This window comes from Tenrec ecaudatus, chromosome 12 (genome assembly GCF_050624435.1).
Source record: "Tenrec ecaudatus isolate mTenEca1 chromosome 12, mTenEca1.hap1, whole genome shotgun sequence".
In the NCBI taxonomy this organism is placed as follows: domain Eukaryota; kingdom Metazoa; phylum Chordata; class Mammalia; order Afrosoricida; family Tenrecidae; genus Tenrec; species Tenrec ecaudatus.
The window spans coordinates 29,674,851-29,687,026 of record NC_134541.1 but is presented as its reverse complement, the minus strand read 5'-3'; the positions used below and the strand labels follow the sequence as shown (position 1 = coordinate 29,687,026).

At 44.3% G+C, this 12,176-nt stretch overlaps 1 protein-coding gene and 1 pseudogene across 2 annotated transcripts in view; both read left to right on the top strand.

The window, feature by feature from the left end:
• Positions 1-12,176, top strand: part of MAPRE1 (microtubule associated protein RP/EB family member 1) — a 43,402-nt gene that overhangs the window by 23,460 nt on the left and 7,766 nt on the right. For both annotated transcript variants that reach the window (XM_075563784.1, XM_075563785.1), the window contains exons 3-5: positions 2,785-2,930; positions 6,304-6,511; positions 11,973-12,094. In XM_075563784.1, coding sequence (XP_075419899.1) covers positions 2,785-2,930; positions 6,304-6,511; positions 11,973-12,094 — 476 coding nt within the window. The remainder of the gene's footprint in view (positions 1-2,784; positions 2,931-6,303; positions 6,512-11,972; positions 12,095-12,176) is intronic.
• Positions 8,335-10,956, top strand: LOC142462166 (ubiquitin-like protein 5 pseudogene; annotated as a pseudogene).

The following is a 12,176-nucleotide window of genomic DNA, read 5'->3' as shown; positions in this document are numbered from 1 at the left end:
TGGAGATCATCCAATAAAATGGAACCCATAAAGACCCGTGTGCTAGGCCTTAGTGAGCTGAATGGACTGGTGTTGGCCATTTTCAATCAGAAAATCAAATGGTTCACTATGTTTGAAATGATAAAATTCAAGAGGAATGGAATCATATTCATTGTCCAAAAGAACATTTAAAGACAAATGCATTGCTGTCTGTGATAGAATATCATCTGTATGCCTACAAGGAGACCAGACTAGTTATTAAGCTATTACTCAGATTTACACACTAACCACTAAAGCTAATGATGAAGAAATTGAAGAATTCTACCAACTTCTTTAATCTGAAATCGATCAAGCATATAATCAAGATGCATTGATTATTTTTGACAAATGAAATAAAATTGGAAACAGAAAGGAACAGTTGGAAAATCTAGCTTAGGGGATAGAAACGAAACTGGAGATTGAATTTTGGAAGACCAGCAACTTGGACCTCTATGAAGTACCTTTATTTAGCAACATAAACTGCGACTATGGAACCAAACTGACTGTATCTGTGGGAAGAGACAAGGGAGAAGCTCAACATCATCAGCTGATACCTCTCCCACAGAGGCCGACTGGAAGAGACAATCAATTGTACACATGCACATTTAGGTTGAAACTTGAGAAAATTGAAACAAGTCTACTAGAGCTGAACTGTAAGCTTCGGGTGTGTTATCAGGAGAGACCAGTCCCTCACAAAGCATGTCATGCTTGGTAGAGGGGCAGAGAAAACGAGGAAATGGAATGGGCACAGTGGGTGTAATAGTGGGCTGACACCTAACAGTGAGGATGAGGATGGTGCACTGAGAGTTAGGCCCGCCTCAGTGACACCCAGTAATGGCAGGCAGTGACCGCAACATGAGGGAGGGGTCTTTGAACCACTGTTTGTCCCTATTAACTCCAGGTGTTCAACAGAAGTCTCCTCTGACTCATTATCACTTAGGAAGGAGGTTAAGTTTGCAGTTGTCATTAGATTCATGTTTTGTGCGCCTTTTAATTGTTGCTCTTTCATTTTTACTTGGATATAAACACTTAAAATTTGGCTCTACTGTAGCAAATAAATTTGAATAACTGGAAGGAAAGAATTTATTTTAAAAGAAGTAAGAAAAAAAAAGAAGTAAGAATATTTACTTGAAACACATTCTTTTGTTCAGGTCTGAGTGCAAAGACAGTTGGAATCATTGCATTCATTTCTGGTATGGTGTTTGTTGGTGGGGCCTTTGCAGATCTCTCGTGTTTTTTACTGTGCAATAATACTCAAGTACTGTGTCCTATGCAACGATACTTAAAGAAACTGACTTGAGTTGTAAAACTTTTTTGCTAGATATTTTCAGTAATTTTGGAGGTTTGCTATGTTAGTATGTTAAATAATTATCCACATTAAGAATCATACTAGATGTGTGCTAGACTGCGTCTGTGTGTATGCCAAACACATTTTAAAATTAAGGTTATAAAGTAGTTTGCAAAATTAGGACACAATGTGTTTAAGGGCTAGACAGTTAATAAGTCATTTATATGAATTCATGATGCAACGGTCCCCTTACTCCTACATTGCTTTTGTGGCTCCGAGGGACTGGGCGCCCCATTGGTTATGTACCAGGACCTACCCAAGAGCCGTACCAACCGCAAGGAGCGTTGCTGACTCTTGGCAGGATGTGTTAGTCTGGGTAGACTAGAGAAATTCATAAACACGCATATGTATATAAGGGAGAAGTTTAAATAAAAGAGCAATTGAACATTGAGAAAACATCCCAGCTCAGTCCAGATCAAGTCCATAAGTCTAATATTAGCCCATATGTCCAATATCAATCTATAAAGTCCTCTTCAGACTCACGAAAAGCATGCAATAAAGCCAAGTGCAGGATGATCACAAGTCTTTGGGTCCAGTGGCGTTGTAAGCATCTCAGCGCCAGCAGGTGTCTCTCTGTAGCTTCTCTGGCTTCCATGTGGCTTGTCTTCTGCAGTGTCTCCCAGGGAGTAGCGGAGAGAAAAAGGTGTCTTTCACCTCCGAGGAGGAAGTACCAGATTTCCCAGAAATCCCAGAAGGCCATGCCCACACAGAAGTCTCATTGGCTATCTCCAGATTATCTCCACCCCTACACTCTTAAACCTTAAATTGACACCAGATTAGGTGACTACCACACAGGAGTTGTGGGTCAGCAGATGTAGATGTACAAGACAGTTACCTCACAGTGGATCAAGGACTGGTGACCTGCTGCTGCTGCATCCAGTTGCATGTTGGGTGGCTTATAGCAAGAGTTAGCTTCTACAGCCCACTCCCACCTCTTGTTTGAGTTACACAGCAGGTGGGAGTAGCCGATGAAACTTTAGCTATCATGGCGGGGTTGACGTGGTAGGGACCCTGTAGCAGAAACAGCCTTGTGCATAGGAGCCCTCATGGCCCTGCATGCACTTTATTGCTGGCCACACATCCTCACATGGAACTGCTACCCTTTTCACTGAGTGCCCCGCCAGTGCCCTTCCACTGTGGCACTCTTTTCCTTTTCCTGCGTCTTGTCTGCTTGGCATCTGTGGGTCTTTGCTTTGGACAATTGGCCCCTGTTTTGATGATCCTCATCGCACATATTTGATAATCTCAGCACATATTTAACTTGATGTCAGGTAGTAATGAAATTTAAGGGTTTTGTAAGTTCATTTTACAGCTTTTAAAAACGTACTTGGACTAAGGGTGTGGGAAGAGTTCATCTTGCTTCTTTAATAAGTAGCATGCACTAACCAAGTTTTAATCGACTTCTTTCGTTCATTCAGGGGCTGCTTATTGCCAATTTATGGACATGCTGTTTCCTGGCTCCATTGCCTTGAAGAAAGTGAAATTCCAGGCTAAGCTAGAACACGAATACATTCAGAACTTCAAAATACTACAGGCAGGTTTTAAGAGGATGGGTGTTGACAAAGTAAGTAAATTTTATCCTTTCGTTTAGGTGAATGTTTCTTAGCTAATTGGTTGTTATTAAGGCTACAGATGCTAGCCATGACCAGGGGTTTTCCTCTTTCTAGTTGATGTAGGTATCTTTTCCCTGGCTGGTACAGGATTTACTGAGAACATGTTCACCCTCTTCTTTCTTCATTGTCTGTGAAGTTGGTGCGCTTTGGGAAGCGATTTATTTATTTATGGTTTTCTTTCAGTGGTCTGAGATCTAGTCTCTTATTTTAATCTCTGCATTTGTTCCTGTGAAACATGGCACCAAACGAGAACACTGCCATCAAGTCCCTTTGGACTTGAGTGACCCTATGTAGGCTTCCCAATACTAAGGTTTTAGGGGAGCAGCCAGCTTCTTCATCTTTCTCCTGCAGAACAACTGGTGGGTTTGAACCACCCACTGTGCGGTTAGCATATTGTGCTTATCCTGTAGTGCTCTCCCGCCAGCCCCCAAAGGAAAAAATCCACTGCCATCCGGTTGATGCCAACTCAGTGACCCTATGGGACAGGGTAGGACTGCTCCTGTGAGTTTCTGAGACTGTAACGGGAGTAGAATGCCCTGCCTTTCTCCCCCAGAGTGTTTGGTGGTTTTGAACTGTGGACCTTGCGAATCATAGCCTAACAAGTAACCACCATGCCACCAGAGCTGCTCCTAGTGCCACCAGGGCTCCTTTATGTCGAATAAAAAAGCAAACTCACCACCCCTTTGGGGTTCCAAGGCAGTAAGTCTTTGTGGGAGCAAGCAGAAAGCCTTATCTTAGACTCATGGAGTGGCTGGTAGTTTCAGACTGCCGACCTTGAAGTCAGCAGCCCAGTTCTAACCCACTGTGCCACCAGGGCTCTTTAGATGTAGAATAGATAGTTTCAGTAGAGAAGATTCTAGAAAAGCCTATTTTGGGTTTGAGGAGGATCTCTGGTGGGTACTGGGAACTTTATTCCTCCTTGTCTCCATAGTCTCCAGGAGGCCAACCTCATTAGGACAGATGTCACATCTGTTTGGGGAGATAATACTGAAAATTAGGCAGATTTCCCCTTAGTGGCCATCCTTTTAAGCCATTCTTTGGGGATAACATTTTTACTAAAGCTTTCAATCACTCTAATTAACTTGCTGCTGTGTATTTGACTTTTATGTACTTTAAAATTCAGTTCATTCACTTTGTATAATATATAAGATAGGCATTTGTACGTAAGAATACCAGTTAGTTGCCAGACATAGTTTAAACTAGGTATATAGCTTGCAGCCATTTTAAAAATGAAATGATATTTTATGTTTCAAATATGGAGTTTCTGGAGGTTGTGTTCCTAGGAAGAACAGCTACTTTTGTTTCAGCTGCTGCGCTCGCTGTTCCAGCCCCGTCAACTGGAATCATTTCGAAGCAAGTTCAGGATGTCATATTTTACTTGAAAATGTTTCATACAAAATAATTTTCAAGAAATTGCATTTATTTGTTCACAGGGTTAGAGCTAACTAATATTATATATTTCAATGTTTAATTTGTTACCGGTATTTGCTAATTTTGAAAAATCTTTTTTGATACTAATAGCTATATCTTAGATGACCGCTTGCGTTTTTAAGACTCTTGGCACAACTCACAATGTCAGGATGCAGGACGTATACCTTGTGAACTGTGAGACGATGTTCTAAGCCTTCAGATCCAGACAACTAGTCTCGGGGTGTTTGGCTGTTTCTAAGAAGTATCAAACTGTGCCACCTAGATGTTTTACATATGTGTGTATATAGGGATGCCTATATAACATTCTGCTTGCTGTTGTTCATTATTTTATTGGGAGCTCTTAACAGATGTCATAACATTCCATAATTCAAATAGATCATGTGTGCTTGTACAATTACTCCTACAATCGGTTCCAAAACATTTCTTCTTGAACTTTTTTTGATATCAGCTTCCAGTTTTACCCTTCCCCCCAGGAACCCTTGTGGTTAAATATTATTGTTCTATTATATATGTGGCCATATCTTACCCCGTCCTATATGTCTGTTCACCTACAATTCTGTTGTTTGCTCCCCTAGAGTGGGTTATACAGTCATCATTGCTATCAGCCACCTCACCTCTCACCCCCTCCACCTGCATCCTCAGGGAATCATTACTCCCATTGCTGTTCCAGAAAGGTCATCCATTCAGGCATTCCCGCATCTAATAATCTTAATTATACTTAAAATATATGTAGGTCTAACAGTATGAATGAGGTGACACCTAAGCTTATTAATAGTAAGAGGAGGAAATATAAGAACTAATTCTGTGTTTCATCAGGGCTATAACACACCCTGAATCCCCCCCAACCCCCCAATGGCAGATGGTCTTGGGTCTCTACTTTGTCCTCACTCCTTCACATCAATTTGATTGCTTGCTTTTGAACTTCTGATACCTTTTCCCGTTGACACCCATGTAGGCTTTCTTGCTTTCCTGCTTGATGACCACTTGTTAGACTATAAGCCTTTAAGACTCCAGACATTATATTTTTTAATAGCCAGGCACCATCAGCTTTCTTCACATTTGCCTGTGCACCCATTTTGTCTTTAGCGATCACATTGGGAAGATGAGTATCATAAAGTGCTACATTGTTAGAACAAACCATTCTTGTACTTAGGTGAGATTTTAGTAGAGGCTCAAAGTCCATCTGCTTCCTTATATTATTTACAGATATGTACATGTATAGACAAATACACCTGTGTTTATATAATTAGAGGTCAAAATACTTCTATATCTATATTCATACCTATATGTATAATTTTTTGCCTTTTCTTTCCTTTTTCTTTTTTCTCATGCCCTACTATCATGCTTACCCAATGTTCACCACTATTTAACAAAAAGTTTCATATATACTTAAAAGTATGCTTTCACAAAATTTGTCAATGAAAACATCTTGTAGAACTCTATCCTGGCACTGATTTCTTGCACTCTGTTGAAGAGAAGTTTCTTTTAACTCCATGCATTGCAGCGGCCTGTGCTGGTTTCACGCTCTGCTGCAGACACTGGCCAGGCAAGTTACATGTGGCGAGGTAGCGAATTACTCTTTACAAGGAATAACATCTGCATCAGCTCTCAGCGTGCGCGTGTGTGAGACACATGTATGGAGAATGTGATTTATCTCTTACTTTGGTGTTGGACTTTCCTGGTTATAGATTAGGTGGACCCCAGATGGATAGTTATGTGTGAAGCTCTCTGAAAGGCCAACGGAATGGGGCTTGCATTATAAACATCTAGGGGCTTAGCAGTTCCTGCTTCTTAAAAGACATTTTTTTTCTTCTGCCCGTAAAGCTTTATACTGATTTGAAGCCTGTAAAACATTTTAGCTTTGGGCTTAACAGTCTTCATTTTTCTCTGCAGATCATTCCCGTGGACAAATTAGTAAAAGGGAAGTTTCAGGACAACTTTGAATTTGTTCAGTGGTTCAAGAAGTTTTTTGATGCAAACTACGATGGCAAAGACTATGACCCTGTAGCTGCCAGACAAGGCCAGGAAACGGCGGTGGCCCCGTCGCTTGTTGCTCCGGCTCTGAATAAACCGAAGAAACCTCTGAGCACTAGCAGTGCAGGTGAGAAGAAGCTCCCGCTGTCAGGTAGTGGTAACCCAGGCCGGCCGGCAGCACTCACCCAGAGCTTCCTGAGCAGCCAGACTACTGTTGGGACCATGTGGCAAGGACGTGGATTCCAACAGCAGGTCCCCACCTCTGTTTGTTCTCTGCCCCAGTGTAAGCCACTGCGCTTCTGCTCCAGAGCTCCTTCCTCTGATGCATGGGAGTCTGAATCCTGTCCCTCGGACATTCTCCCGTTGTGTGTGATACACTCCCTGGGGCTTGCTGGGCTAGCAAGAACAGATACCTATACCTTATCCTGAATTATGGGCTGTAGTAGCAAAGTTATTAATTGCCAGAGGGTAATTTTTTAATCTGAAAAGAGGGTGGTAGGCTAAATAAATTTGGGAACCTAACCTCTGGGGGTTGCTTTGAGGCCTGAATGAGGTCCTTGGCCCAGGCCTGAGCTAAGTGGTATGGAGTAGAAATCCCGCCAGGCTCCCATAAAGGAATGCTTGAGTGTGACCACAGGACCGTCTCACAAACTCTGGGATGAGAGCTGATGCCCAGGCTGACCTCCGGGCACACAGGCTTGTCTAGGTTGTCCTCTTCTGTGCCGAGCAGCGCCTGTGCGTGGCTTCCTTGTCCCTGCTGGAATGTGAGCTGCCAAGTGGCTTTGGCTTGCTAAGATGGTTGCAGAATCCAAGAGGCAGGGAAAAACAATTTTTAGAGACCTTCCCTCATAAGGTTTGCGTCTGGGTAGGTGTTCTAAAGTGAGTTTGTAATAGTGTATTCCTAACACGCGCCCAAATGCGCCTCATTCCGTTTCCAGAACGTGGCCACGAGCATTAGTTAAAGGCCTCCACAGTGCCTTGAGAGAGGTCGGCCCATCTGGTAGGTGACAAGGGACGTCAAGTACTTTGTAATTTTTAGTCGCTTTATTCACATTCCGTGCAATTCACCCATTTTGAGTCTAGAATTATCTGGGCGCTGGCACATTCAGAGTTGTGTAGTCACCGCCAAATTGAGTCTAGAACATTTCCTCACCTTGTGTCCCTTAGCCATCAGTGCCCATTCCTCCAACCCTCTAGTGCTGGCTGTGTCTTTGTGGACACGCAGACTGTAAGTCGGATGTTTCCTGTCAGAGGAGTGAGAGACTCGTTATTGGTTCGTGGCTGGCTGTCGACACGCAGCATACGGTTTTCGAGGTTCAGCTACACATTATACGTACATTAGCAAGCAACTCCTTTTATTGCCAAATAACACTCTCTCGTATGGATTGTGCTAATCATTAGTGGGCATTTGGCAGGTATCTGTTGTTTGGCTATTGGAAATATGCTGCTGGCCATACGCTTTCATTTTTCTTAAGTATATATACGAGATTAAATATTCTTGGAGTGGAGTTTGCATGGTAACTGCGTTTAAGTCTTGTGGAAATGCCTGTTTCCCATCAGCAGTCTGTGATGGTTCTAATTTCTCTAGCCATTGTGTATTTTTGTTCCTTGACTACTTAGAACAGGAACCAGGTAGGTAACTGTGTGCATTCCTTGTTCCGATGCTGCTGAGAGTCCAGTTGTGTTTAGCATTTAGTCCTGGGATAAACAGGTAGCCTGGAGGAAATGGCTGTGACCGTGGGTGGACGGCCTTGTGCTTATTGAATTTGGGTGTCATGAAGATCTATTTTGAAGGTTGGTATATTGTACACGCTTTATCTAAAATAGTTGCTGGATGGATGACTAAAGCCATGAATAATATGTTTTCTTTGAAGGTAATCTTTTTTTTTTTTATTATTCTACTTTATAGAGAAGTTAGATACCTTGCTAATTTTTGCCTGGTTTTGGCAATTTTTATTTTGAGAAGTCTTTACATCTTAGTTTAATATTGCTCTTGCTAAACCCTTCTGAAAGATGAGTGAAGTTTCGCATGAGTGGTTGCGTGCAGGTTTTGCACCCCCTGCCCCCCACCCCCCACCCCTGACCACGGAGCCTGCAGCTAGGCGTGGGGTAGCGTTTCCCGATGGGGCTCCACGAGCACCCGGCACTCTCTCCTTAGCTCTGTGACTTGCCTGTGTGTGGATTTGGTTGGAGGTAAGTGCAGACCTGCTGTATCTCTTTCAGACGACGGTCCTCTTCCCTCCAGTGGCGACAACTTCTCAGCGACAGGACTCCCAGCACAAAAGACCAGTACTGCCATGGGGACTTTGAGTAGGATAGAAGAGCCTCTTTGGGCAACTAGGGGCTTGCTGCCATGCATGCTCTAGCATCGTTCCCCTTTCACTGCGCACTTGTTGGTTAGCGTCTCCCCGTGCTGCCTATCAATTCCTTTTATTCCCGACTTTCTCCTCTTAAAAAAAGGCCTGCTTCTCCTAAAGCGATCTAAAACTTTGGTGCAATAAAATAAAATAGCAATACTAATAAAATGCAGACTGTGCAGCCCCTCGGAAAGTTCTAACAGCTGCGGATGCTGCAGTGGACAAGTCGTCTGCTCACGCTCCACGCTCCGTGTCTGTGCCCAGGTGCCCGTTGTTAGGTGCCATCTCGTGGGTTCCCATGAACACAGAATGAAACCCCGCCCACCTTGCGGCACCCTCACCATGCCCGAGCCCACTGGCAGCTGCCGTGGTAGTCCACCGGTCTCAGGGCCTCTTTGTCAGTGCCCCTCCACCTTACCAGGCACGAGGTCCTTCTCAGGGACTGGTTTCCTCTGATAACATCCCCAAAGGACGTGGAACAAAGTCTTGTCATCCTTTCCTCTAAGGGACGTTATGGTTGTCTCTGTTCTTCTGTTAGTCCATGATAATTTCAGTATTTTTCACCAACATCATAATTCAAATGCATCGATTTCTCTCTAGTCATTGTAGCTACTCTATATACTCATATAAGCCGAGTTTTTCAGCACATTTTTAATGCAGTTTTTGTGGTAAAATTAGGTACCTCGGTTGATATTCGGGTCGGCTTATACTCGAGTATATATGGTAAAACAGTCTTGGAAAAAAACAAGTCGGAGCCACTTCAAATTTCTAATACCAAAACATGCAGTGATCAGAGCAGTCGACACCGGTATCTGTAGAACAATCGGTTAGAATAGGAAGTCTGGAAGTAGACCTGTATGTGCATCTGTAGCCAACTGGTTTGTGACAGGTGTCAAACCCATCCAGTGGGCAAAGGTTAGTCACGTCAAGAAATGATGCTGGCACAGCTGGATTGCCATGTGATGAAGAATGAAGTTGGACTTAGGCCTCACACACTACAGAAATCAACTCTTTAAGTTGATCAATTACGTAAATCCACAAAACACTTAGAATAAAGCATAGGAGTAATGCTTTGGGACATGAAGTGTATTTGAACCACAGATTTCTGTACATAACACTAAAAACACGAACAACTAAAGAGTATGTAAATTGGACTTTTTCAAAGTAAGCATTTGTGCCTCGGAAGACGTGCCCGAGAAATGAAGGAGGCCCTAAGGGAGCGATTGTGTTAGGCTGGTTTTCTGGAGAAGCGAAACCAGAGCCACTCCACATGTGCATGTAGAAAACCCTTCATCCCACAGCTGTAGAAGTCCAAGTCTAAATCAGACAGCGGGTGGAGACTTCTACCTCCAGCTGATGAGCCCAGGAAGGTGACAGGCTGGTGAGGGCAGAGGCACATGAATCCAAGGGTGAGAAGGGCCAAAGAACTTTGGGAGTTGATGAGTCAGATGCAGGATCCAGACTCAGCAAAACCAAGCAAGCTTTTCCCCACCCCCAAGAATCCTTCCTGGTGCATCGGGGCTGTGATCCAAGGGAGCGTAGCGGGTGGCTCTGCTCTCCTGTCATCCTAACGCTGTGTGGCTGCTGACAGCTCTCCTCCCAGAGTTGATTCCATTATGTTAGGTCACATCACGTGGGGTTATTGAGCCTCAGCCGCCAAACCACCGAGAATCCTGGCCCGGCCAAGTGGACACAGAATGTGACTGTCAGAACCTTATAGCGGAGAAGAGAGTAATAATGCAGAATCTATAAAGAACTCTTCCAACTCAATAACAAAAAGGTGACCCGGTTTTAAGAATGGACCAATGGGGGAAGGTTGTGGCGTTGGTAACTTCGAGTGGATTCGAGCTCCAGCCAGGATGATCGAGGTGGTTTGCAACGACCGTCTGGGAAAGAAGGTCCGTGTCAAGTGCAACACGGATGACACCATCGGGGATCTCAAGAAGCTGATCGCAGCCCAAACTGGCACCCGTTGGAACAAGATCGTCCTTAAGAAGTGGTACACCATCTTTAAGGACCACGTGTGTCTGGGTGATTATGAAATCCATGAGGGGATGAACTTGGAGCTTTATTACCAATAAGGCAAAATTCCTTCCTCCTCCTCTGCCCTGCCCCTGCCCTGCTGCCCCCTACCCACACTGGTATGGATGCTTGTTTTTAATAACTCAACATTAATAAAAATTAAGATGCTCCTTCAAAAAAAAAAAAAAAAGAATTGACCAATGACCTGAGTAGACATTTCTTCAAAGAAGATAAATGTATATAATCTGCTTTTGTCGGGTTGAGTCTGACTCACAGTGAGTGATCTTATGGGAGCAAGCAGAACCGCCCCTCTGTTTCCAAGGCTGTGATCTTTATTTCACGGAACCGCTGGTGGGTTCAGACAGCCAACCTTTCAGTTTGGGTTGAGTGCTTAACCGCTGTGCCACCAAGGCTCCTGCGTTTCTCATTAGGGGAATGCAAACCAGAACCACGATGAGGTACCCCTTCGTCCTCACTAGAGTAGCTCTTTGAAAAAGAGAAGTTAACAAACCTTTGAGGACATGGAGAAATTGGAACCCTTGTGCATTACTTGTGTGGAAAGCAGTTTGGGGTTGGTCAGAAAGTGAACCCTAAGATGACTCTGTTGCTAGGTGCCATCCAGGCTGTCTAGGTCCTTCCTAGATAGAGCAAGTTCTGTCCTCGAAATTTTACTCATCAGCATGGGCTCCAAAGGCTTGCAAGCAGGGACTTGGGCCACTAGTTCCCATTGTAACATCATTCACAGCAGCAGGAAGATGGAAACCATCCGGGTGACCAACAGATGGATGCAGAAATGAGAGATGCGATATATGCACACAATGCTTTAGGCTTCAGCTGTAGGAGAAACGAAGCCCTGATACATGCTATGATGACCTGGGTGGCCTTGAAAACATTAACGCTGATGAAATGGATCAGGCACCAAAGCACAAACAATTGTACGATCCTACCTGTCGGAGATAGAAGGAATAGGCAACTGCAGGGAGAGACCAAAGTTCATTAGTGGTTCCCACGGGGTGGGAAAATGAGGTACTGCTGAAGGTGTGCCCAGTTTCTGTTGGGGGTAAGGCAAAACTTGTGGAAATGGGTAGTGGTGACGGTTGCCCGACACGGTGGATGTAATGAATGTCACTGAGTGGTATACCTAAAAATGGTGACCGTGGCAGATGTTGTATCTCTCACTAAAATTACACCCCTCTGCCACCCTCTCAGCCCCACAGAGGCCCATTGCAACCCAGAGAACTGCTGCTCCTGCTAAACCTGGCCCGGGTGTGGTGAGGAAGAACCCGGGTGTGGGCAACGGGGATGACGAGGCAGCCGAATTGATGCAGCAGGTAGGTTCCTTTGGCATCCTGAACTTAAGTTGCTTGACAAGGACAAGGCCACTGGCTGCGGGGCCTGGCTGCGTTCCTGCAG